At 37.2% G+C, this 27,831-nt stretch overlaps 1 protein-coding gene and 1 long non-coding RNA gene across 3 annotated transcripts in view; one reads left to right on the top strand and one right to left on the bottom strand.

Moving 5' to 3' along the window:
* Positions 1-13,470, bottom strand: part of LOC128656646 (uncharacterized) — a 52,653-nt gene extending 39,183 nt beyond the window's left edge. Inside the window, exons 1-2 of one of the 2 annotated variants that reach the window (XR_008402038.1) lie at positions 13,271-13,470; positions 4,963-5,075 (exon numbers count right to left, since the gene is read on the bottom strand). This is a non-coding gene — a long non-coding RNA (uncharacterized LOC128656646). The remainder of the gene's footprint in view (positions 1-4,962; positions 5,076-13,270) is intronic. The other variant, XR_008402039.1, reaches the window with a different exon arrangement.
* A 223-nt stretch (positions 13,471-13,693) lies between these two features.
* Positions 13,694-27,831, top strand: part of HECA (hdc homolog, cell cycle regulator) — a 230,421-nt gene continuing 216,283 nt past the window's right edge. The window contains 1 exon segment of the mRNA XM_053710660.1: positions 13,694-14,259. Coding sequence (XP_053566635.1) covers positions 14,037-14,259 — 223 coding nt within the window. The 5' untranslated portion in view covers positions 13,694-14,036.

Genomic DNA, 27,831 nt, shown 5'->3' with positions numbered 1-27,831 from the left:
GTATGTGTGTGACACATACACATATTCAAACACACATACATAAAAACACACACATTCACACACACACATAAAAACACACACACATAAAAACACACACACACACATACATAAAAACACACACATTCACACATGCATACATAAAAACACACACATTCACACACACACATACATACATAAAAACACACACATTCTCTCTCTCTCTCTCTCTCTCTCTCTCACACACACACAACTGTGCCACACTAAACACAGCACAGTATAGATCACACACACCTGTACCACACTACACACAGCACAAGGTACAGTATACATCACACACATACCACACTACACACCACACAATACAGTGTATACTATAGTATACATCACACATACATAACTGTACCACAGCACATACAGCACACGGTACAGTTTACAGTATACATCACACACACACACCTGTACAACACTACACACAGCACACGGTACAGTGTATAGTATACACCACACACACACACACCTGTACCACACTAAACACAGCACACACCTGTACCACACTACACATCACACACACACACGTACCATACTTCACACAGCATATGGTACAGTGTACAGTATGCATCACAGTTTCACACACACCTGCACCACACTACACACAGGACTTCTGTTGTATGATATAAATGGACAAATAATTTACCAACATAACATTGGTAAGATATGAAATCTAGTTTCTAAGGTTTCCTGGTGCTCAACCTTAGATGTTACCTTATAGTCTGCATCATTTAAATGGACCTAATTACCTCTAGTGCATAGATATAGACAACTGTTACTCTGAGTAATAGGTATTTATTAGGGCAAGTAGTAAATGGTAATAAATAGGGTGAGGCAGCAGAAGAGAGATACAGAAAATACAGGTGTAGATTTCTAAGGAGAGATTTTAATTGTACAAAGGGGTTATAGAAAGCAGGGGGAGCCATGTAGGGGATTATATGGAGTTATAGGACTTCTATGGAATTATTAGTTGTCAGGGCACAGGTAAATACATATTTAGATATATATGTATGTCAATTGGACAGGGAAATGTGTTTATGTATGAAACCATATTTTTATCAGATATTACTGGAATAAGGTTTAAATTCTGATGTCAGGATTTGACTCACAAAACCCCCACAAGTTTGAATAAACATTTCAGGACTAAACTACAGACAGGATGTCTCCAGAGGCTTGACACCAAAACATTTACTCAATAGATGAAAATACAAACATGTTTTACCATAATTGAGAGTTAACATAGCCTTTGAGGCCCACTTCCTGCTGTGTCAAAGACAGCATTTTGATACATAGATCAGGACACCATTTGTTTTTCAAAGTGGAAATGTGTGATAATCTCCCTCCTCCTCACAGAGGAACCTGTAAGTCTAGTTTCAAATGACATGTTTTGTGAGAATGTCAGCATTACTCTCAGGTACAAAAAGACCCCATGTGGTGAGTAAAAGACGAAGAGTCTGGGGAGGATAACACAGAGAAAGCAAATGGCTCACAATTAAATTTTAAAACAACTATGTTATAGGCAAGTAGAATACACTTCAGCATTATAAGAGAATATATATATTTTTAATGGATATATGACGGTCTTTTATATGATAATAAATTAATTGAAATTAAACACATTATATTAAATAGATAATTGCTGCATGGGATATTTATATAGGAAATAAATTAAGAATTATTATAGATTAAATAACCATTTTAATCCCATATTTGAAGTGCATATATATAACATAAATTTTCTATTTTTCAGATGGATCATAGAGGAGTGCATGCAGGCAGTACTATTGAAAATGTGAAATAGGCTGTTATTTGGATAGAAATGCCAGGATACTGATAAAATTGTAATGCATTTTAAGATAATAATTAGCAGTATTAAATTACCTTAATACAATACAATGTTAATAATATAACATATTTGGTATCAGAATAATCAGAAAAAATAATCTAATACTACTCATCTATAATTGGGGTTATATATGATTAATACAGAGAGTGTAATCTGATTAAATAACCATTTTATGAGAATAATTAACTTGTTAAAAATGCTTAGAAATTTTAAAGGTGAATTTGTTTTGTCTGTATATCTGCTGCCACCTAAGGGCCAATACCGGTAGGACAGTTAAGGGAATTTAACTGTTCAAAAGATGCGTTGCCATGGTAAACATGCTCAACTCCGTTAAGGGCCAATCCAATCAGGTATTCAAAATACCCAATCAAAAGAGACAAGGAGGGCCACCCATAATTTACCCATGATGGAAAACTAATAAAAAGTGAATGCAATATAGAGAAGGGAGATTTTCTGCTGAAGCTAAAACTTGTAACTGGTTCCTGCTGGGCGTGAAATACCATTTACTCAAGCAAAGCTAATCTACCTTTCTCATTGATTGCGATATACACTTATTGGTGATCTGAGGTAAAATAATTCCTATTAAGGAATATTGGATACCGATTGATTTATTTGGTAAAGTATTGAAATTACATGTGATGTTTTAAAATAAGTTATATGCATAGTCACTACAGTTAAATTGCAATTGGAAGATTGAAGAGAGCAAATTGTGCTTTTAAATTGTATTGCATAACCTTGAATAACTCTTAGCTTGCCTATTTGTATGCAAACATTTAAAGTAAACATTTACTATTGCTGTATGTAGCAGAGTTAAGGAAAGAGTTTATATTTCAAGTTAGCATTTGATAGCCTATGTATTGTTAAACTAATCCCAATCTTAAATTGTTTATCTATGCAAATATATAATACTATTTCATAAGCCCAGGTATTGTTTAAATTTGTATCTGGTAGACTAAGTAACTTATCTGTGCAAGTTCTGATGTTTCAAATCAATATTGTATTAGGATAAATTGCAGTTAAATAGCATAATATATATATGATCCTATTGTTTATAAGCACTGTTTAGGATTGTATTGCTTGGATGTTAAAAGTTAAAGGTTTTAGTCCCATTGTGTTAACTGAATGAAAGGCTATTTGTAAATAAGGCTGATTTGTGAAGGTAAATTTTTCTGGGCTTTGTAAGAAGGATAGCATATCTTAATAGTCGGTTTTAACGTATATAATATTGTGTCATATTCTGGTATTGCAACTATATTTCAAAATGTTCATGGATATTAACTAAATAAAATAATTCAGGTATTTATATTAATTATATGGTTTCTAGTAGATGCATGTTGGTTAAGGGTTTCTATTTTTAAGGAAAATTATTAAATATATTGTGTTATAACCCTGCCATAAGCTGATATATTATTTGGAGAGCACTACTTAGATTTTCATAAATATACTGACATAGTAGATGCTTTGTAGAATGCAATTGTAAATATGATTAGTATAAACATACTTAAAGATCATTTGTAGTGCTATGATTTGGGCAGTACCACTGATTACACCACATGACTGCACACTAATAGACCTCTTGTTTCTTTAAATATTAAACAGGTTAGTTACACAAACAAAAAATTGCATAATTTTAGTAGCTGGGATATAAATAAACGATCCCCGGATTGTGCAACAGTGATTGCTGGAGAAGCTGCAACCTAGCAGATTTAGGCTTTTAAGCAGGGACCTAAATTAGGTCACAACTATTAAATAACACAGCACCGGTTAGAAACACAGTCTGCTTGGCAGCTGCCTCGCTCACCTATGTAATGGTTCCATTATGTCTTCCACCCTGGCTGCCTGTAGTAGTCCAGCAAATGGAAACACTAGCCATCAGATGCAGCCACTGCACGCGGATTGGCTGTGTATCAACTGGTGACATGGAGTGTCTGCATGAATACTCCAACAAATCTAATCACGGCATGGCACTTATAAGCAAAAAGAACACCTCACAGGGACAGAATTAACAATCGGGTGGGACCCCGGGACAGTGCCTCCAAACAGGGACAATCCTGGTCAAAACGAGACATCTGGTAAGCCTACCTAACTGTGCTATTCCAAAGTAGTCTTCTTTATGCCACATTATTCAGCACCCACATCTTCTATCTTGTAAAGAAAGATGTCTTATGTCCACCCGGCATTGCTAAATGTTGCCCCCTGCACATTTGCGGCCAATCGGCCACTAGCAGGGGGTATCAATCATCCCGATCGGATCGATCGGATCGAGATGATTGCAGTACGCACTTTACCGGCAAGCCGGAAACTTCGGCGGATTCAGCATGTTAAATCCGGCCCATAGTCTTTAAATAATCCATAACTCAAGCCCTAATATTGAAATTGATAAAATAAAATTCAACCATGATGCACACACACACTAATTAAACATCCTTCCTGAATCTGATACATCTTATGAGTTTATTACATCCTTCCTGTACTTAATACCTTAAAGGGACATTACATACTAAATAAATGCAAGACAGAATGAATCATTCATTGAAAAGATTATTCTGAGAATAACATGTATACATATTTTTAAAAGTTGAATTAGCTGTTTAAATAAAAACAAAATAAGTGTAAAGTTTTAGTGTATATAAAACAATGGGAGCTGCCATGTTGTAACTTAGGTTACCTTCTCTACTGTGGCCAATTAGGGATAGTTATAAATAGGTCACTAGAATGTGCAGCCAATTGCTGTGTGTAATATAACAGTGTTCTGGACTTCCATTTCTAACAGGAACTTAAAAGCGCACAATTTCAGAATAGAATAACATGAATATGGGACAAAATAAGTAATGAAAGCATATTGCAGATTTTTTTTATATATATGATTTATCATTTTATATTACTATCTCAAAGTGTTTAATGTCCCTTTAAATATGTACTTTGTTTGGTGGTCACATTTTTCTTTTATCTGTAATGGCATCCTTTTTTCAGGCTGCCCTGTAAGCTTTGTCTGACCATTCTAAATACAATTCAGTTTGTCCAAAAGTCCATTTCAATATGTATGTTTTCAATTCCAGTACAAGAGTGAAAGGTCCACAAACACTCACCAATGTTTCACTGAAGGCCTGAAGATCAAAAATTCTTCAGCATGGAGATAAATCATGAAAAATCTTTGGGGACATTTTTTGAGTATTACGTGTTTGTCTTTCACTTTCATAACCTTGAAAAGAGAGAAAATAAGCTCTCAATCGAATTTGCCTTTCTAAACATCATTGATGTCTAAGATATACAAAAGGGATGTAACTTGACAGGTAAGGGTTAGAACAAGAAATAGAGCAAACTAAATAGAAAACATAACAATAAAAAAAGACCACAGTAAAAAAAATATAAAGCTATTTTGAGATCTGTACAATTTAGGAGACATTGTTATTCTCCATAACCACCCACAAAAAAATTAAAGGGATAGAAAGGTCAACATTGAAATGTGCATGGGTGCATTTCAGTGTTAAAGGGACACCGAACCCAAAATTTTTCTTTCGTGATTCAGATAGAGCATGCAATTTTAAGCAACTTTCTAATTTACTCCTATTATCATTTTTTCTTCGTTCTCTTGCTATCTTTATTTGAAAAAGAAGGCATCTAAGCTTTTTTTGGGTTCAGAACTCTGGATAGCACTTTTTTATTGGTGGATTTATTTATCCACCAATCAGCAAGGACAACCCACGTTGTTCACCAAAAATGGGCCGGTGTCTAAACTTAGATTATTGCATTTCAAATAAATATACCAAGAGAATGAAGAAAATTTCATAATAGGAGTAAATTAGAAAGTTGCTTAAAATGTCATGCTCTATCTGAATCACGAAAGAAAAAATTTGGGTTCAGTGTCCCTTTAACTTGCAGCATTTTGCCATATACTTCCATTAGCAAAAATGCTTCTAGTAAAAGTTATTACTGTTTTTCAGAGGCATATGCACATATGCTGTGAGACCTCTGCACCAGTATTCAAATATCACACCTTCTCAGAGAGTCAGCAGTAGCTTCACAGACACAATACACCACAACCAGCTCTTTTAGTGTGAATACTGGTCACTCACAGCATATGTGCATATGTAGCTGAAACATAGTAACTTCTAAAAGAAGCATTTTTGCTAATAGAAGTATACTGCAAAACTGTGTCTATTTATAATTGAAATGCACTCCAGCATAATTCAATGTTGACCTTTCTATCCCTTTACATACTATAAGACAACTGCAATTGTGTAGAAAATGTTACGCACAGCAGTGAGGCAAAGACAATGAGAGGCAGAGATAGAGAATAGGAGCAAGGAAAACAGAGGAAGAGATAAATATTAGGAGAAACAGAAAGAGAATAAAAAGAGAGAGAGAAAAAGAGAAAGAAAGAAGAAAATTAAGCTAGAGAGAGAGCTAGAGTGAGCGAGAGAGCAAGGGAGCTAGAGAGAAATGGAATGAGAGAGAGAGCGAGGGAGGGAGAGATAAAGCGAGAGAGAAATGGAGCGAGAGAGAGGAAGCGAGAGATAGAGAGAGGGAGCTAGAGAGCGAGCTAGAGAGAGAACGCGAGGAAGAGAGACAGTGAGGGAGAGCGAGAGAAATGGAGCGAGAGAGAAAAAGGGAGTGAGAGAGAGCGAGGGAGAGCAAGAGACAGCATTAGAGAGAGAGAGCGAGTGAGAGAGATAGTGAGGGAGAGTGAGAGAGAGGGAGCGAGAGCAGATAGAGAGCGATACAAATGCAGCTAGAGGGAGCTAGAGTAGGGCTGTCAAAAATAATCGTTTTGACGATGCATCGCGATGCGGCATGAAACGATTCTGCATCGATGCGGTGAGGCGCGAGAATCGATTCACGTTACCCACGTGACCCCAGGACAAGTAACAGAAAGTGCGCGAAAGTGCGCGGTACAGCGTTTTGACGTCACGTCACCCAATAAAGCAACATGGGCGCTCCATGGGCGGTCTCTGGAAGTGCCAAAGTTACGCAGTAGGAGCAGGACTCACTGTTGCCTGAGATTGATGATGGTGATGACGATTCCGACTCCGAGTATACACGGCGGTATACAGTTACACGGCGGGCTCATTTTTATTTTGTGGGAGACAGAGGAGGAGACCTATGATGAGAAACTAATAACTTATAGCTTAGTTAACCAAAACGTTGTACATTTTGCCAATGCCATTGCCTACTTACTGAAAGAGCACAATAAGGGGTACAATTAAATTATTAATTATCAATACTTAACGTTATGTTACTACTGACTGAGGCTCAGGCTGCTGCATAATTGCTGCATAATTGAATTGCATATATAAAATTTATTATAATAATTAAATACTATATTATCTAATCTATCTATCTACATGTTTTTCACATGGATGGTCTGCGGCCCCTCTACAATACAATCAATAATCTAGATGTTTTTCACATGGATGCCTGGTCTGCAACTATTGAAAATAATATACACTTATATTATATATAATAGTATTTAATATAATAAATGTTATATATGCAATGCAATTGCAAGTGCTGAGTGCTCTCTTAAAAGATGCCAATCCAAACCCAATCCGTTTTATTTATAACAAGGCCAAAAGCAGCATTTTTAAACATACTAAAGGCCATAAAACCCAATTTGTGATTCAAGAAAGTGCATGCAATTTTAAACAACTTTCCCTATTATATCATTTGCTTATCCTTTGTTGAAATGCATCGCCTCCTCCTTGTGTCGTGCACTAATGTGTGCAATGCATTGCTATTTCATCAACAAACGATATCTGAGAAGTATGAAGCAAATTAAGTAATAGAAGTTAGTTATGTTGTTTATTTAAAATTGTATTCTCTATCTGAATCATGAAAGTAAATGTTTGGGTTTCATTGCACCTTTAAGTGTGTAATATATTACAGTAAGTGATGTCCCCTGCAATGCAATTTGTTTTCAAATGTTGGCAAAATGGCAAGTAGTTGAAGTTACTAGTACTTGTTGATTTTACATTTGCGGCTTGACATTTTGACAACTTAGTGTTTTTTTAACACTGACAGAGTTCGACGTTGACAACAACATCATCCGTCACATATGTACATGTCATGCTAAAATGACAGAGGGAGACAAAAAAGATAGAGAGATAAAAAATGCACCTAGCATTTTAAAAGCAAGCATCTGGGCACATTTTGGATTTTATGAACATACTGGAAAGCACGAAGTGGACAAGACACACAAGGTTTGTAAAGCCTGTCACACAAAAATTAAATACCTTGGGAATACTACTAACTTGAGAAATCACGTTAGCCGTTTTCACTCTGAGATGCTAACACCTGCCGCCAGTGCCACTGCCATGGAAATAACAAGACTAGCTGAAGCTCATCAGCCAAGAATTGATGCAATGCTGTCAACTTTGCCGGCCAACTCTGAAAAAGGGAAGAGAATAACCAAAGCTGTGGCAACTTTCATAGCGAAGGACCTACGGCCTTACTCTGTTGTGGAAAACCTTGGGTTTCGCAACCTGTTGAAGACGCTAGAGCCACGTTATAAGATCCCGTCACGCAATCACTTTACAGAAAACGTTATACCTGCACTCTACCACGAAACAAAAGCTCAGGTAATTGCATCAATGAGCCAAGCCAGTCGAGTCACAATAACGTGTGATTCATGGACTTCAGTCACGACGGAGTCTTATGTAACAGTAACTGCACATTACGTTAGCAAGTACTGGCAGATCTTGTCGCATGTGCTGCAAACGCGAGCAGTTTATGAGTCTCACACAGGTTCTCATCTGGCGGAGCTACTGTCTCGTGTCGTGGAAGAATGGCAGCTGTCCGATAAATCTGTAGTGCTTGTGACCGACAATGCGTCGAACATGATTGTTGCTGCTCAAGTTGGAAAATTCCCTCATGTAAAATGCTTCGCCCATACACTGAATCTCGCATCCCAGCGGGCGCTGAAAGTGGCCACGCTCTCCAGGCTTTTAGGCAGAGTGCGACGAATATCAACATTTTTTCACCGCAGCACTACAGCAAACCACTGTCTGAAAGAAAAACAGAAATGTCTTGGCCTGAAGAATCATAAGCTGATAACTGATGTGACAACAAGGTGGAACAGCTCATATGACATGGTCGAGAGGTTCTTAGAACAGCAACCTGCAATCTGTGCCACATTGTTGTCTCCAGAAGTCAGAAAAAGTGAGTCAGATCTCTGCACTCTCAACGAAACAGATGTGTCAAATGCAGAGGATGCTGTGTGCATTAAAGCCAATGAAAGATGCAACCACACTGAAGTCAGAAGAGCGCAATCCAACTGTTTCTCTCATTGCCCCTCTAAATACACAACTGCTCCAGAACATGACAGACACCATGGGAGACACACCCATGATCCATGAGATCAAGAATGCCATCAAAACAGATCTCCTGAAGAGGTACAGCAGTGAGGCAGAGAAGAAGATACTTTATACAGCCTCTGCCCTGGATCCTCGTTTTAAGGGACTGCCTTTTATTCTCACAGAGGAGAGATTGGAGATATACAGAGGAGTGACTGAGGAGGCTGCATCATTGGAGGTAATTTTAATTGCATCATGTTTCTTGAAAAATGTATAAATTGAAAACAAACATAAAACATACAAAATAGGCTTAGCTAGCAGTAGCTTGCTTAGTAGCTAGTTTAATGAGTACAAGGTTTATTTATATAAGACAGTTCGAAAACGCCACAGTCAGTCAACTTTCCTCCTCCTCCGTCCACTCCTAATAGATGTGAGCTGCTGCATGCATTTATTTATGCATTACTGTCTCTCTGAGCACACACATAGCATTAGCTGGCTGGCTGCTAGAGGTAATAATGAATGCTATTTTTTCTATTCTTTTGTTCAAACACAGATTGAGTGTACTAGTACAGTTACATCTAGGAGGACAAACGTGGATGAAGTGCCACTGCCTGAGGGAAAAGAAACTCTGGAAGAAGAATCACCCATCGAGGAGGATAACCCTTCTCCTCCCAAAAGAAAGTCCACATCGCTGCTCATGACTTTGCTGGGACAGTCTTTCACTGACACTGAAGGTACAATAAAACCCAAGACCCCCTATGCCAAGACTGAAGAGGAAATAGAGAAATATTGTAAAGCCCCATCTCTGCCTCTCACTGAAGACCCTTTGAACTGGTGGCATGTACATGAGGTCATATTTCCCCTCCTCTCTCATTTGTCAAAGCGATACTTGTGTATCCCAGGTACAAGCGTGTCTGCAGAGCGGGTTTTCTCCACTGCAGGAGATGTGGTAACGGCAAAAAGAATCACCCTCAAACCAGAGCATGTGGATCAACTAGTGTTCTTACAGAAAAACCTACATATTCCATAATTCTGAGTAGTGATTCAGGATTATATTAATATTTAATGTTTTTTGGCACATCCAGAAGAAAGTGCTGTGTGCCCCACTGCCCAGTGCAGTATTGTTAAGTTATTTTATATTTGTTAATGTTATAGCTTATAGCTTTTTGAAAAATGAAGCTTAAAACCTTGAGTAAATCTTTGTTGGATCACAAAATATACTAGTACACTACACGACACGACCGACCACGTCACTCACTGTCACAGTCACATACACGCAAACAATACAAAAGAAACAACACACAACTGCACACACCTCATGTGTGCGTGTCAGTGTCACCCTTCTTCACCATGATTCACTCTTTTTATGATGTGTGGTTTTTTTGGTATTGTTTGACTGTGTGTGACTGTGTGTGTGTGTGGTGTGTGTGTGTTGTGTAACAATATATTTGTGATCCCATAAAGATAATCAAAGTTAGTAAATCTAGTAGTTCAATACTACTTGTTGTATAATGTCTATTACTACTTCTAGTGTTACTGTGATGTTTGCCAATCAGGAAGCGCTCTGTTTTGTAGATGTTGTGCTATTGTTTACAGCACACCTGTATTGCTTGTAATGCAGTGAGTGCATATTGCATAAGGGATTATTCACACTAAAAATTGTCTATTTTAAATAGACCCTTTAAGAAAGATATCATATGTTTTGTCCCAAATGCCATCCCACTCCCAGGCAGATCTGTAGGGGTTAACCTAATATAACCAACCAGTTAACAATAACAATGTGTGATGTGTACTGTCTAACTGTCTTTATGAGTGTGTGAGTGTGACTGTGAGTGAGTGCCAGTTTGAATGTTGTTTGTATGTATCTATGAGTGTGTGTCAGACTGAGCTTTGAATGTTTTTGTTTGTATGTGTGTCTGTCTATGAGTGTGAGTGTGACTGTGGCTGACTGGCTGTGGTGCCTTTGAATGTTTTTGTTTGTGTGTGTCCCACTGTCTAGTGTCTAACTGTCTATGAGTGTGCAGAGAGTGAGACCACTGAAGCCAAACCACTATTAGGGGAAGGAAAAGCCTTGAGTAAACCTTGAGTAAATCTTTATTGGATCACAAATATACTGTACAGACAGTACACAGCACACACACACACAACAGCACAATACAAAAATAAAGCACAAACACCTCAGGTGAGTGGCGTCACGTGCCACCCTTTCTTCACCATGATTTACTCCTTGATGTCTGCTGGCTTTTTTATGTATTGTTTGTTTGTGTGTGACTGTGTGTACTGTTCAGTGACAGACTCAGTCACTGTTCAGTTGTGTGTAGTACTGCTTTAATAGTAACTAATAACTAACTAATTATATTTGTGATCCCATAAAGATAATATAATCATCAAGAAGAAACTGTAGTTATAGTAGTTCAGTTCAATGCTACTTGTTTTAAATGTCTCTAGTACTACTGTAACTGTGTAAACTAATTGTATATGTCACATGTGTGTGTTGTGTGCACACTCTGTGCTGTGTTCCAGATTCACATGATGTTTGTTTGCCACAAATTGACAGTCATGAAGGCACAGGGGAGTGCACCTGTAATTTTGTACCGTATATAAGGGATTTATGTTTTGTTTTCTGAGGACAATTTTCACACAAATAAGAAATAAGGCATTATGGTGGTAACTTAAGCTTAACCTATCTATTTTGGTTTTAATTTAATGTCTATTATTATATTATTATTACTAAGTAAGTAAAGACATTACATTAAAACCAACATAGATAGGTTAGACATTTATTTGTTGTTCATGTTTCTTTACAAGTGTATAGTGTACTATATATAAAATATACATGTAAATATTTTCTTTTATTGAAGAAGTACACTGCGAGCACTGCACTTTTTACACTACGTACTCTGTAACTACAGTTTGATGCCATAATATTGTTTCCAAACCAATACAACAATTGCCATTTAGTATTTACTGTTCTATAAACTGTTGTTGTCTGCTGTGTTCAGACTTTGCCACAGGAAGAGTGTCCTTTTTTGAGCTAATAAAATAAAAAAAGAGTTTATTTCAATATTTTGACTGCTTGAATTTTTTTTTCTGAAAAATTTAAAAAATGGGCAGAATAGTGCAGCAATCGTGATGCATCGAAGAATCGAATCGTTACGATGATAATCGTAATCGAATCGTGAGACAAGTGAAGATGCGCAGCTCTAAGCTAGAGAGAGCGAGGGATAGAGAGGGAGCGAGAGAAAGCGATCGATTGAGAAAAATGGAGTGAGAGAGCGAGCTAGAGAGAGCTAGAGAGAGAGAGCATGAGGGAGCTAGAGAGTGAGAGAAATGGCGCGAGAGGGAGAGCGATGGAGCTATAGAGAGGGAGAGCGAGTGAGAGAGAACTAAAGAGAGAAAGCTAGAGAGAGAGAGAGAAAGGGAGCTAAAGAGCACAGAACACGAGAGGGAGCGAGAGACAGCCCACTAGAGACAGCGAGAGCGAGACAGCTAACAAGAGACAGGGACAGCGAGCAAGTTTCCTAAAGAAATAAAAAAACGCTTAAATGTAAATTTTAATGAATGAAAGTGCCCCTGTTTTTAATAGTATTTTTAAAAACTGGGCATTCATTTATTAAAATTTACATTCACTTTAAGAGACACATACCTGGGAGCGTGAGGTTGCACTAATGTGCTCCAAGTTTGTTTTTTTAGGCCCTTGGAGTTTACTGACACTGAATGAAAGCGAAGGGAAACTTTTTCATGTTTTTATATGTATTACCACAATGGTGTATAAGTATTAGGTGGGTCCAAGCAGACAAATAAATACGGTCTTTTTTTTTTTACAGTGCGGCCCTGGTCACTCATATATTTTAATTGCTCTTATCTTTTTTACTTGATTAATATATTTTTTTGATGACCAGTACATTGTTCCATATGAAAAAAGCCTGAGTAGTGTAATCACTCTTCTATATTTATCAATTCTTATTCTATGAGCCTCCTGAATACATTTTGTAAATCGTATGTTATATATTTGTATTACTCATATTGTTGTCTGTAGCTGAATAAATCCTATAATAATTAATGTGACCTTTTTATATACACTCCATAAAGTGGTGCAACTTACCGCTTCTCCTCTTCGCATTGTTACTGTTCATGATAAATTAATAAAGCATTGGCCTCAATTTTTAAATCAATTGTTACACACAAATGTGTGTTTTTAAACTTATTGGATTTATATTAATGAAGAATGCATATTGTCAATAAGGTCTAACTAATTAAATGTATTGGCAAGGGTACCACCAACTCGTCTCGTGCATTACAGTCACTCAGTAGTAGATCTAATTGAAAAACATCCTCAAGCAGTGAAGCAACGTAAACACTCCGTATCCTGGCCCGGATTGGACGGCAGAATAGGCGGGGCACTGCGAACTACCAGCCCTAAGGGAGAGACCAGTGACGTAGCAAAGGGAAGGGTTGTGTTGAGTGTTTGCCTGTGACGTCACGAGAGACGGGGCAAAATTGACAGAGGGGCGGTTCAGAAAGAATTTCACGGCAGCGTTCGAAAAGCAGAATCAAAACAACGAGACACGCCTTCTAATCCTCTGCAAGCACAGCCACCCCGTGCCCCCAGCACTGGGGAGCTATAGGGGCAGATTTCATGTTGATCACACACTTAGCCTGCGAGGCTTCTTGATGCAGAGCTAATCGTAGATCAGCAGTAACCGCGGTGCGTTATACACCCACTAGGTTATTTTAGTATTATTATTTTTTTGGGGAATCTTCTGCGCACGTTGCCATCTATTTAGCAATAAAAGAAGAGCAACATGAAGGCGGGTGGATCAAGCTATTAAGTGCAACCCCAAGCTAGGAATTGAAAAGGCTGATGCGCAATGCCTAACGTCAAAAATAACAAGGGGAAGAAAAATAAAAGGGCTAATAGCAGCGGAGATGAACAGGAAAATGGAGCGATGGCAGCTGCTGCTGCTGCAGCTGCAGGAGGAGGCATGGCTGCAAGTGCAGCAGGAGCTGCAGCAGTCTCGGCTACCCTGGTGACCATAGCCTCGGCGACAGCTCCAGCAGCATCGGCCGCACCTTCAAGTGACACCAAGAATGGTAAGGTCGGGACTCGCCGCCCTCTTTAACCCCTTGGGTACCAATAAGGGCTTGAACACGTTACTGCCCTGTGATAGCCAAATGCTTAACTTTATTATTTTACTAATACTTCAATAAATATTCGCTGATACGTATTTACTATAAACTAGCTAACCATTCACTACACATACTATAATGCACTCTGATAGGTTGACCAAGAACTGAAAACACCCAACTGTATACCTGGGTATCTTTATTTGCTCACTCGCTGGAAAGTGCAGTTCGTATATCTTGTGCTGTGTTGAATTTTAGAGAGTTAATTAGAGATGTGTCTGGAGAAATCACAGGTCAACAAGAACTAGTTTGGCTTATGAAGAGGACTTGTTCTATTTCTGTAGCAGAATCCCCACTACACAGGAAGATCATTTACTTTTCTATGTAACTGTCATGTGTTGCATTATTTAAATGAACAGTCTACACCACAATTTTTATTGTTTAAAAAGATAGATACTCCCTTTATTACCCATTCCCCAGTTTGGCATAATCAATACAGTTATATTAATGTGTTACCTCTGTGATTACCTTGTATCTAAGCCTCTGCAGACTGCCCCCTTATCTCAGTGCTTTTGACGGACATGCAGTTTAGCCAATCAGTGCAGACTCCTAAATAACTCCACGGGAGTGAGATAAATAACCCCACGGGAGTGAGCACAGTTCTATCTATATGACACACATGAACTAGTGCTGTCTAACTGTGAATACTATTCAAAATGCTCTGAGCTAAGAAGCGGTTTTCAACGGTTAAGAAATCAGTTTGAGCATACCTAGGTTTAGCTTTTCAAAAATACCTTCAAGGGAACAAGGCAAATTTTTAATAAGTCAATTGGAAAGTTGTTTAAAATTGCATGCTCTTTCTGAATCATGAAAGTTTCATTTTGACTAGACTGTCCCTTTAATTTGTCTCCAATTCCTACACATTAATTAGAATATTCTTTTGTTGGCAAAGCATTTTTAAGAGTAGCTTAATCGACTTACTCATTTTTTGTACATCTCCATTCTGTGTTGACTTCTGTCTAAACCATTTGCTTCTGTACCCAGTACCACTGCCAGCAAACTCCTCCTACCACCTTGTACCATCAGAGAATCCCATTGTACAATTTTCCCCATCTCAACATATTTACTTCCACTTTCATTTTAAAATTTGGATTGCAAATTCATGGTTGATTCCAGTTTAAAACCCCATCACATGTTTTGGCTACAGAGGTTTGTATAATATATAATAATAAACAAATCAGATTATTATTATTATTACAGTATTGTTAATATTATACTTTATTTACGAAGCAACAGCAAAGTCCCCAGCTCTGTCCGTTTGTACGAAAGATAAAAGTAAAATGATGATACATTATTTTTAGGAGACAGGACAAAATGTTTCAAACGAATACAGGATGAAATGAGGGCCCTATTCACATGGGAATTTACAATCTACTTTAATTTCCTATTTGAATCTGTATTTTAATTAACTTATTTTAAGAAATTAAAATTTACAAACTTTTATAAAGGAGGCCAATATCTTGAGTTGTGGTGGGGTTATAACAGGAAAGGTACAACTTTATTTTTGGGCTTATGAACATATCTGTAATGTAATTCAAACTCTAGAATAATTGTCTCGGTTGCTCCATATTTCTGAAAATGTATATATATATTTTTTAACATGTTTCAGAACAGACTATTTAAAGGGACACTAAACCCACATTTTTTTCTTTCATGATTCAGATAGAGCATGCATTTTTAAGCAACTTTCTAAAATACCCCTATTATTTTTCTTTGTTCTCTTGCTATCTTTATTTAAAAAGCAGGAATTTAAAGCTTAGGAGCTGGCCCATTTTTGGTTCAGAACCCGGGTTATGCTTGCTTATTAGTTTGCTAAATGTAGCCCCCAATAAGGAAGCGCTTTCCAGGGTTCTGAAACTAAAATGGGCTGGCTCCTAAGCTTTAAAATCCTCCTACTTTTTAAATAAAGATAGCAAGAGAACAAAGAAAGATTAATAACAGGAGTAAATAAGAAAGTTGCCTAAAATTGCATGCTCTATCCGAATCATAAAATAAATAAATTGGGTTTAGCATTGTTTTAAGATTATGTTATCAAAATACCATTTGGAAATATATGTGAAAAGTCCATCATTGCTTTATACAAGAAGTTCCTTTTCCCCTTGATACAACAACTTTTCATTAGTGATGGATAGTGGACCCCTCAAAACAGTTATTGGTCTATGAATATGCAAAGTATCACAAAGGCCATATATGTAGCAACAACCCTCCTAAAGAAATGCACCGTCATTAGAATACAAGGCAATATGTAAGAATAACTACACATTTTGACAGTTCACCTCAAGTTTGTTAATATTTTATTAGAGAATTGACTGAGACTATCCAAACAGTTTGAAAACTAAGCGGTCAGTATTACTTTTTGATAGGTTGGTTATATCCCCTGTTTAAACATTTGTAAAGTCCTGTTTTAAAATGTCTCCAAAGACCACAATAACCTTTTTGCAGATAATACACAATAGTTTAATACTTCATAGAGTTTAAATATAGTATGCATTACCCTAATTATAGCCTAGGCTGTAAACGTCATGGATACTCAACTGCCATACGCCTACTTGCACCCTTCATCTATCCTGTGCTCATAATCTGATTTTCCTAATTTTAGTTGTAATCTGCGGATGTATATGGTATTCTAATCATCACAGTCTGTCACTTGTACCTTTTTTGTTAAGCAAGAGGAGAGCTGTACAACTGATTTTTTTTTTTTTTACAAAGTGCAAATTTATAGAATATTCAAAACCTTTATTGTATATATTTGTAGTACCTTTCAAATTCTTACATATATTTTTATGCAACTGATAAATTGGTAAATCTGTTATATAAGTTCACTGGTTATCATATTTTCATGGATGATGCTAGATGATACTGTTTTTGAAACTAACTTCATCAGTGAAAAACATATATCAGATAAAAGGTAACTTTAGAAAAATCTAAACAGCATGATAGTAAGAATATAAAGTTATTTAGTACTCCTAAATTATTTTTTGTCTGTAATGCCCCAATAACTCCAAATGTAATGTAGTCACATATATGGTATAATAGTGAGAGTACCATAAGCTTTATTCAGCTTTTCACAGTGTCTTTAATGTTTTTTGGACAATAAGAAAGTTTATAAGTTTAATGATTTTATTTACCAAAATATAATCTACATATAAACAAATATACAATTATGTATTTATTTTTCTGTCATTTATAAAATTATATACACAAATATTGAATTATTTATAATAATGTTTGGCTGATGTTTGTGTGTATATGCATCAAAAATATGTATACATCTTTTGTAGTTTGGATCTCTGTCTATATGTCTCTTTTTTTTTTTTTCTCTGTCTCTCTTTTTCTTCACTCTCTTGCTCTCTCTTTTTCTCGGTCCTCCATGGTTCCCAAAGATCAGGAACTGACCTTTCATATCTTATATGTCGGAGAATAGACTTTCCATCTGGTAAAAGTAATTGATCTTTTTCTCGATTTATAGAAAAATCCTTCAACTTTCCAGTGGTGGTCTATACTACCGCTGTACAAATCAGATCTACCAGTTGTAATTCCCTGTTGAGAGACCATATAACTGACCATGTAATGGTGCTTGCTCAGGTGTGAGCTGTATTTTTATGCCAAAAACACTGCTTAGTAACCCAGAGGCACGCTTCCAAATATTTACACATTTACAAGCACACCACATATGTAATTATGGCCCGCTCTCTCCACAGCCCTGTAAACGCATACTCCCATTTAGGGTTTTTAATGATATGTAATCTAATTGGATTTAAGTACCATCGGAAGACAACTTTTAAATCTTCAAATTAGAGCTATAGGAAAAGGAGCAACCTTTCGTCAAAGTTAAAATCTATTTTTCATCGGCCTGGATAAACTTCAGCTTCAAGGGGTCGATCCGATATAAAGCGTCGCCCGCAAAAGCCGGCGACGCCAATAATTGCGCGGATTTGGTATCCTATATACGGCGTAAGCTAGAAGTTACGCGCGTATATTTCTGCCGTCGCCCGCAGTTTTTTGGGCCATAGGCAGGTATACCAAACCCGCGCAGTTTGGTATCCAATATGCAGCGTAAGGACTTACGTGGCGAAAATGGAGAAAACTTACTCCATTTTCACCTCGCCACAAAAAGCAGCCGTAAGAAGCCTTACGCTGACTATTGGAGCCCCGTAACTCCCTAAACTAGCTGCTAAAATAAACCTAACACCTAACGCATGCGCAATGTCTATCTCCCTGTCAACCGCGATCCCCCCCCCCCCCCGAAATTCCTAATAAAGTTATTACCCCCTAAAACGCCGCTCCCGGACCCCGCCGCCATCTACATAAACTAACCCCCTACTGTGAGCCCCTAAAACCGCCGCCATCTACCTTATCTATCCCGTAATCTGACCCCTTACACCGCCGCCACCTATATAAAAATGATTAACCCCTAATTTAATCTACCTACCCCGCCGCCAGCTATGTTATCTATATTAACCCTAAGTATATTATAGTTAATATAGTTATTACATTATATATATTAACTATATTAACCCTAATTATATTAGGGTTAATATAGTTAATATAGTTACTATAGTATTTATATTAACTATATTAACTCTATCTAACCCTAACACCCCTAACTAAATTTATATTAAATTAATCTAATTAATTTATAAACTAAAATATTCCTATTTAAATCTAAATACTTACCTATAAAATAAACCCTAAGATAGCTACAATATAATTAATAATTACATTATAGCTATGTTAGGGTTAATATTTATTTTACAGGTAAATAGTTAATTATTTTAACTAGGTATAATAGATATTAAATAGTTATTAACTATTTAATATCTACCTAGTTAAAATAATTACCCAATTACCTGTAAAATAAATCCTAACCTAAGTTACAAATACACCTACACTATCAATAAATTTAATAAACTACAAACATCTATCTAAAAATACAATTAAATTAACTAAACTAAATTACAAAAAAAAACAAACACTAAATTACAAAAAATAAAAAAAAGATTACAAGATTTTTAAGCTAATTACACCTATTCTAAGCCCCCTAATAAAATAATAAACCCCCAAAATAACAAAAATTCCCTGCCCTATTCTAAATTAAACAAATTTCAAAGCTCTTTACCTTACCAGCCCTTAAAAGGGCCTTTTGTGGGGCATGCCCCAAAGAATTCAGCTCTTTTGCATTCAACAAATACAATCCCCCCCCCCCATTACAACCCACCACCCACATACCCCTATTCTAAACCCACCCAAACCCCCCTTAAAAAATCCTAACACTACCCCCCTGAAGATCTCCCTACCTTGTCTTCACCACACCGGGCCGAACTCCTGATCCGATCCGGGCGATGTCGTCCTCCAAGCGGCAAAGAAGAAATCTTCCTCCGGCGATGTCATCCTCCAAGCGGCAAAGAAGAATTCTTCCTCCGGCGAAGTCTTCCTCCAAGCGGCAGCAAAGTCTTCATTCTTCCGGCGGCATCTTCAATCTTCTTTCTTCGCTCCGCCGCCGCGGAGCATCCATCCCGGCCGACTGCTAAACTTTGAATGAGGTACCTTTAAATGACGTCATCCAAGATGGCGTCCGCCGAATTCCGATTGGCTGATAGGATTCTATCAGCCAATCGGAATTAAGTTAAAAAAATCTGATTGGCTGATTGAATCAGCCAATCAGATTCAAGTTCAATCCGATTGGCTGATCCAATCAGATTGAGCTCGCATTCTATTGGCTGTTCCGATTTTTTTAACTTAATTCCGATTGGCTGATAGAATCCTATCAGCCAATCGGAATTCGGCGGACGCCATCTTGGATGACGTCATTTAAAGGTACCTCATTCCAAGTTTAGCAGTCGGCCGGGATGGATGCTCCGCGGTGGCGGAGCGAAGAAAGAAGATTGAAGATGCCGCCGGAAGAATGAAGACTTTGCTGCCGCTTGGAGGAAGACTTCGCCGGAGGAAGAATTCTTCTTTGCCGCTTGGAGGATGACCTCGCCGGAGGAAGATTTCTTCTTTGCCGCTTGGAGGACGACATCGCCCGGATCGGATCAGGAGTTCGGCCCGGTGTGGTGAAGACAAGGTAGGGAGATCTTCAGGGGGGTAGTGTTAGGATTTTTAAGGGGGGTTTGGGTGGGTTTAGAATAGGGGTATGTGGGTGGTGGGTTGTAATGGGGGGGGGATTGTATTTGTTGAATGCAAAAGAGCTGAATTCTTTGGGGCATGCCCCACAAAAGGCCCTTTTAAGGGCTGGTAAGGTAAAGAGCTTTGAAATTTGTTTAATTTAGAATAGGGCAGGGAATTTTTGTTATTTTGGGGGTTTATTATTTTATTAGGGGGCTTAGAATAGGTGTAATTAGCTTAAAAATCTTGTAATCTTTTTTTTATTTTTTGTAATTTAGTGTTTTTTTTTTTTTGTAATTTAGTTTAGTTAATTTAATTGTATTTTTAGATAGATGTTTGTAGTTTATTAAATTTATTGATAGTGTAGGTGTATTTGTAACTTAGGTTAGGATTTATTTTACAGGTAATTGGGTAATTATTTTAACTAGGTAGATATTAAATAGTTAATAACTATTTAATATCTATTATACCTAGTTAAAATAATTAACTATTTACCTGTAAAATAAATATTAACCCTAACATAGCTATAATGTAATTATTAATTATATTGTAGCTATCTTAGGGTTTATTTTATAGGTAAGTATTTAGATTTAAATAGGAATATTTTAGTTTATAAATTAATTAGATTAATTTAATATAAATTTAGTTAGGGGTGTTAGGGTTAGATAGAGTTAATATAGTTAATATAAATACTATATTAACTATATTAACCCTAATATAATTAGGGTTAATATAGTTAATATATATAATGTAATAACTATATTAACTATAATATACTTAGGGTTAATATAGATAATATAGCTGGCGGCGGGGTAGGTAGATTAAATTAGGGGTTAATCATTTTAATAGAGATGGCGGCGGTGTAAGGGGCTTACATTAGGGGTTAATAATTTTAATATATTTAGGGGGTTATAGATATAATATAGCTGGCGGCGGGGTACGGGAGCGGCGGTTTAGGGGTTAATAGCATTTTTATTGTTAGGCTAGTGAGGGGGGATAGCGGATAGAGGGTTAGACAGTGCGGGCTTTGTTAGGGAGGCGTGTTAGACAGTTCGGGCTATGTTAGGGAGGCGTGTTAGACAGTGCGGGTGTTTTAAACTTTAGTCAGGTTTTATAGGCGCCGGCAGATTCTAACGTGGCGCAAGTCACTGGCGACGCCAGAAATTTGTACTTACGCAGATTTCTGGACATCGCTGGTTTGTCAGACTTACGGCACGTTAGCATCTGACGGCGACCTATATGGGATGGCTCGAGTTGCGAGCTGAAACTGCGGGCGACGCCGGTTCCCTCGCTTGCGCCGCAAACTGCGATCGATATCGGATCGCGCCCCAAGTTCCTATCTGGAATGTTAAAAAAGGATAGCAGATCGAGAGAGTTCTAAAGGGGCAAGATACAGATATTTAAAAGCGGTGAGAGCAGAGGCAGTGTGGGGGCCTAGAATTTAATTAACCCTAGATCTTAGCTGAATATAGTGAACCAAGCAGTAGCGTTCCTCAGGATCTAAGTCTCTATAATGTTAACAGCTTATGATTGATAAGTGTGTCGGCAATCCTATACAAATGTACTAATACAATGAATGTGAAATTAGATTAAAAAAAAATATACTTGAAACATTTGAAATTAAAGAGTTTCTGGCAGTTTTTTTTTAAGAGGCATGCTTGGAGCACACATTTGGAAGGTACTGGAAAGCACCAGAAGTGAGACAACAAAATATAACATTTGTTTGGCAAACATTCAACATTCATTACTTACAATCAACCAACATTTATTTATTATAGATCAATGTGACAAGCGTCTGTTTGAAACAAATATGCTGAAACATTTGCCTTTTTCTAGCTGTGTCACCCCAGTGTCCAGAAACCCTATTTGAAATTCACTGCTCTAGACGAAAAGGTATTCAAGTCTAGCATCAGTTATAGCAGAGCTGGTGACAGAGTTCAGTTTACATTTCCGGCAACCTAGAGGTGAAATCACTGCTGCAAACCTGATATAGAGCAGAGATTTACCCACTTGATTGCCCATATGTGTTGGGCAGTCATGTAGGTAATTTACTGCGGCATCTGTGATTGTTTTTCTTAATCAACATGTGAAATAATTGCTACATATGTGTTCCGGCAATCAAGAGGTTAAATCCTTTTTTTTTTTTTTTTGTGTGTGTGCAGCACTGGTTAACTAATACTTAATTCAGTGATTTATGATGTATGCATAAAGTCATGTGCCAGTCAATGTTCTCCAACACTGAAGAATTTTAAGCTTCTAATGTTTGTATGATGTCCCTAGATTGTGAACAAATTGGCTATTGCACTGTGTATTTGATGATTAGTGTATAAAGTACAGTCTATGAGGCCTATTTAACAACGGTCTTGCGTACCTGATCCGACAGTGCGGCTCAGGTCCGCAAGACCTCGCTGAATGCGGAGAGCAATACACTCTCAGTATTCAGCATTGCACCAGCAGCTCACAAGAGCTGCTGGTGCAACGCCGCCCCCTGCAGACTCGCGGCCAATGGGCCGCCAGCAGGGAGCTGTCAATCAACCCTATCGTACTCGATCAGGTTAAATTGTTGCGATTCCTGTCTGCCTGCTCAGAGCAGGCGGACAGGGTTATGGAGCAGCGGTCTTTAGACCGCTGCTTCATAACTGCTGTTTCTGGCGAGTCTGAAGACTCGCCAGAAACACGGGCCCACAAGCTCTATATGGAGCTTGATAGATGGGCCTCAATCACTGGAGCAAACTAGCATGCTCCACAATAAAGCACAGCAGGTCACATGGTATTTTAAACATTTGCATATTCTACACTAATGTATGTTTGATTTAGTAGCTAGTTATACACACTGGTTATTTTTCAATATTCTTTAAAGCGACAAAAAAGGCATGTGCCTGGTAGACAACCTTACATACCAGATTTAATTAGAAATAATGTTTTTCTCTTTTTGCAATAAGTTGATTTTTGCCGATTTATGTTTAATTCAAAATGTATTAAAGCTCCTTTTGAGATTATGTGTGTGTGTATGTATATGTATGTGTATATGTGTGTGTGTGTGTGTATGTATATATATATATATATATATATATATATATATATATATATATATATATATATATATATATATATATATATATATATATATATATATATATATATATATATATATTTATTAAAAAGGTCCCGCACTCTCTGCTGTGAAAACACAAACTTCTTTAATTGAACTGTGACGTTTCGGGGTAGTTAGTGTATATGTATATATATGTGTGTGTGTGTGTGTGTGTGTACAAATCCCCAAATACGGAATTCCAAACTTTTTAATTCATATTTAAAAAGATTATTTTTATCAAAAATCACTATTTTCCCTGCCTATAAGTCACACTCTTCTCTGCCTGTCTTTTTTTTTTTTAAATAATGTTTATTTAAAACAACAAATATTCCTTTTCTTATTATCAATACTCTACTACCTTTCTATGTATACATAAGTATTACAAACTATATAAAACTACCTTTAGGTTGTCACTCCCTTGTACAAGTCGGAGTTTGTTTCTAATTTGAAAATAAAATTTGAATTTGTTGTTTTTTTTCAATCAAAGGAACAATTTCAGTTTGTATGCAAATGTATTAATGCTTTCAGCTTAACCACGGTCATGAGAAAAAAAAAACATTAATTTAACCTTTTATTATTTTATTTGATATTTTGAATAACATATTTTATATATTCTAGTTCATTAAATCCCAGGTATATATGAAACTTCCAGTTTGCTAATTTATGCCCTATGAGGCATCATATCAGTAATCTGCATTTTGCATTTGTTTATGATATGATTGATTTAAAGGAACACTGAACCCAATTTTTTTTCTTTCATGCTTTAGATAGAGCATGCAATTTTAAGCAACTTTCTAATTTACTCCTATTATCAATTTGTCTTCATTCTCTTGCTATCTTTATTTGAAAAGCAAGAATGTAAGTTTAGAAGCCAGCCCTTTTTGGTTGACAACCTGGGTTGTTCTTGCTAATTGGTGGTTAAATGCACCCACCAATAAACAAGTGCTGTTCAGGGTACTAAACCAAAAATTGTCTGGCTCCTTTCATGATTTAAATAGGGAATGCAATTTTTTTTTTTAGAAAAATGTTTTATTTGTGATTGTTAACAATTTAATTTGTAATTGTGATTTTGCTCCTTATAGTTTAATTACAAATATATCTATATTTCCCCAAAATGTGTTTTACCTGCAAAAAACTATAACCCATTTTTGTGATTCAACTTTATCAAAGTCAAAAAATATATCCAATACCATCAATCAGTTTATATTTAAAGAATTCTGTAGAACTGGGCAAGTGTTTTTTAAGCATTTTAAGAAAGCTTTTACCACTAATCTTGATTTTTTTGACACCACTTCTTTGGGTATACAATGTTTGTTTTTTGTAATTATATTTTTCACAGTATGTCTCAATTTATTTCCATTTGCCTCAATGTTTACTGCAGAACTAAAATCCTTTTCGTTCTAATTTTTCTAGAATCAGCTGCAGTTTTTTCACAGCTTCTTTTCTTGCTTGGCGCATACTAACTTGTCCACCAGTATCTACAGAATCCAGTTCCAATAATTCTTTTGTCAACATTTCTTTTAAACATCGATAACTCATATCCGTCTTCATTCCTACAAACTCATCTACCTCTCTTTCTAGATCCTCTACTTTATGCAAAACGTGTCAGATTTTTACAATTCCTGGGTGGTTGTCATCAGTGACTGATTTTTTTTTTCTTTCATGCTAATTTCAGTTTTGTCTGTTTCAGAGTCCTTCTGTTTATATATTTTGGGAGCAGAGCTGTAATGTGCATTTGGTGGTTTAGGATCTGCAGAGCCAGGTTGTAAAGTTCCTGAGTCACAACTTTGGAGAGGTGTTTGTGGATTGTAACTGAAAGTATGAGATGGATCCTTTATATCACCTCCTGACCAATTTGCACCATCCCCAGGTGTTGTAAGGAGCTGAAGTCGCTGTCTGCCATAGGTAAGGGTGAGCTCCATTATATACAGGCCAGCCCTCATGATAGGGATACTGCTGAGGCAAAGTTTGCTGGGGGAGGTCAGAATTTGTGCTGTGTAACGGGTAAGAAGGGACAGCATCCTTAACTGGATATGGAGATTGCCTAGAAATATTGTTACTGGTATTATGAGGGTACCCCCATTGAGGAGGAGGTGGTGGAGCCCCACATGATGACTTGTAGTGGTCTACTGAGCTAGGCGGCTGTGGAGGTGGTGGATGGTAGTATTGATTTGATGAATGGACACTTGGATATGGTGGATTCAGTGGAGCTTGAGGATAAGGATTTCCATATGAGTAATTTGTATTTGGTTGTGTTCTCTGACATCCATGTATATTAGAAGGATAAGTACACTGAGGATTCCCAGGCCAAAGGTTAGGATCATAGGCAGGATAAGTGGAGATCTGAGCTCCATCCATTGCTCTTTCTCTGTTCCAGTTTGCGTCCTGTGGATAATATCCAGGCCGCCAAGAACCCACCATGTCTTTCCTCCTGGTTCACCGGGGCCACCACATCTCCGCCTCCATTGACATAAAGCCCACCGCCTCCTATCAAAGGTCTATGGGATGCAGACATGAAACTATCTTAGGTCAATTTGACAAGGTCGCATGCGCAAAGCGTACACCAACTACAATGCAAGTAACCTGCCAATAGCAAAACCAGGGAATGCAATTTTAAACAACGTTCCAATTTACTTTTATCACTAATTTTGCTTTGTTCTTTTGGTATTCTTAGTTGAAAGCTAATTCAAGGAGGTTCATATGCTAATTTCTTAAACATTGAAGACTGCCTCTAATCTGAATGCATTTTGACCACTAGAGGGCATTAGTTCATGTGTTTCATATAGATAACATTGAGCTCATGCATTTGAAGTTATCCTGGAGTGAACACTGATTGGCTGAAAAGCAAGTCTGTCAAAAGAACTGAAATAAGGGGTTTAGATACAAGGTAATCACAGAGGTAAAAAGTGTATTTCTATAACTGTCTTGGTTATGCAAAACTGGGGAATTAGTAATAAAGGGATTATCTTTCTTTTTAAACATCAAAAATTCTTGGTGTTGACTGTCCCTTTAAATGCCTTCTTTTTTAAATAAAGATAGCAAGAAAACAAAGAAAAATTGATAATAGTAGTAAATTAGAAAGTTGCTTAAAATTGTGTGCTTTATCTGAATCATGAAAGATAAAAAAAAATGTGGGCTTAGTGTCCCTTTAATCTATTTTCAATTTTTAGTTAAGAAATATGCAGGCAAAATAGATACATTCCATTATTTTCGTGTTTTATATTTTCTCCGCAGTAAAAACTTTTTAACTTTACTGCTAGGGCGTGAAGCTGTAAACAAATGAGTAGCAGCAATTGCCAGAATTGGGGTGTCCAGTGTTGCAGGTTGTTATAAGTTTTTGGGTTTCAGGTCTCAGGAATACATTTTTAGTAATTCTATTAATAAAAACAAAAATACTTCTGCATGGACCAAACTCAAGAAAAACATAAATTATGCTTACCAGATACTTTTCTTTTCCTTACTTGTGGGAAACATATACCCAAGCTCTAGCGTACACGCAATGCTAACGGGAGGGAAAAAAGAGAGGCGGACCCTAATCTGAGGGCACCACAAACTGCAAATCCCGACGGCTGCTTCAGCAGAAGCAAAAACATCAAACTTGTAAAATTTGGAAAAAGTAAATGAGGAGGACCAGATAGCTGCCTTACAGATCTGATCCATGGAGGCATCATTATTAAAGGCCCAAGAGGAAACCACTGCATTCATAGAATGAGCCGTAATCCTCAGAGGAGGCTTATATCCCGCTGGCTCTATGCTAAACGGATGACACTCCTCAGCCAAAAAGATAAGGAAGTCGAAGAGGCCATTTGACCCCTACGTTTCCCGGAAAGGAGAACAGAGAAAGAAGTTTGTCTAAATTCCTTCGTGGCCTGAAGATAGAACTTCAAGGCCCAAACCACATCCTGTGACAAAAGGCAAAGAATGACTGTGGTTATGAGGAAGTGGGGGAGGTATTAAAGCCTTTGGCTGGGGTGTGTTTCCCACAAGTAAGGAATGCAGCTGTGGACTCTTCCCATATTAAGAAGGAAAATATTTCACCAAGTTAAATACCAAACCATTGTAATCCAGAAAGATTCACTTTGGGGTAGATTTACCAAGCAGCGGATGCTGCAGTCTACCCCCGGAAACATACGTTAAGCAGTCATATGACCTGCAATCATCCGATCAGATCCGATCGGTATGATTGACACCCCCTGCTAGCGGCCTATTGTCCGCAAAGGTTCAGGGGGCAGCATTGACACCCCCTGCTAGCGGCCTATTGTCCGCAAATGTTCAGG

Source organism: Bombina bombina, chromosome 4 (genome assembly GCF_027579735.1).
Source record: "Bombina bombina isolate aBomBom1 chromosome 4, aBomBom1.pri, whole genome shotgun sequence".
Lineage (NCBI taxonomy): Eukaryota > Metazoa > Chordata > Amphibia > Anura > Bombinatoridae > Bombina > Bombina bombina.
The sequence above is the reverse complement of the archived record's forward strand: the minus strand, read 5'-3'. Positions and strand labels throughout refer to the sequence as shown.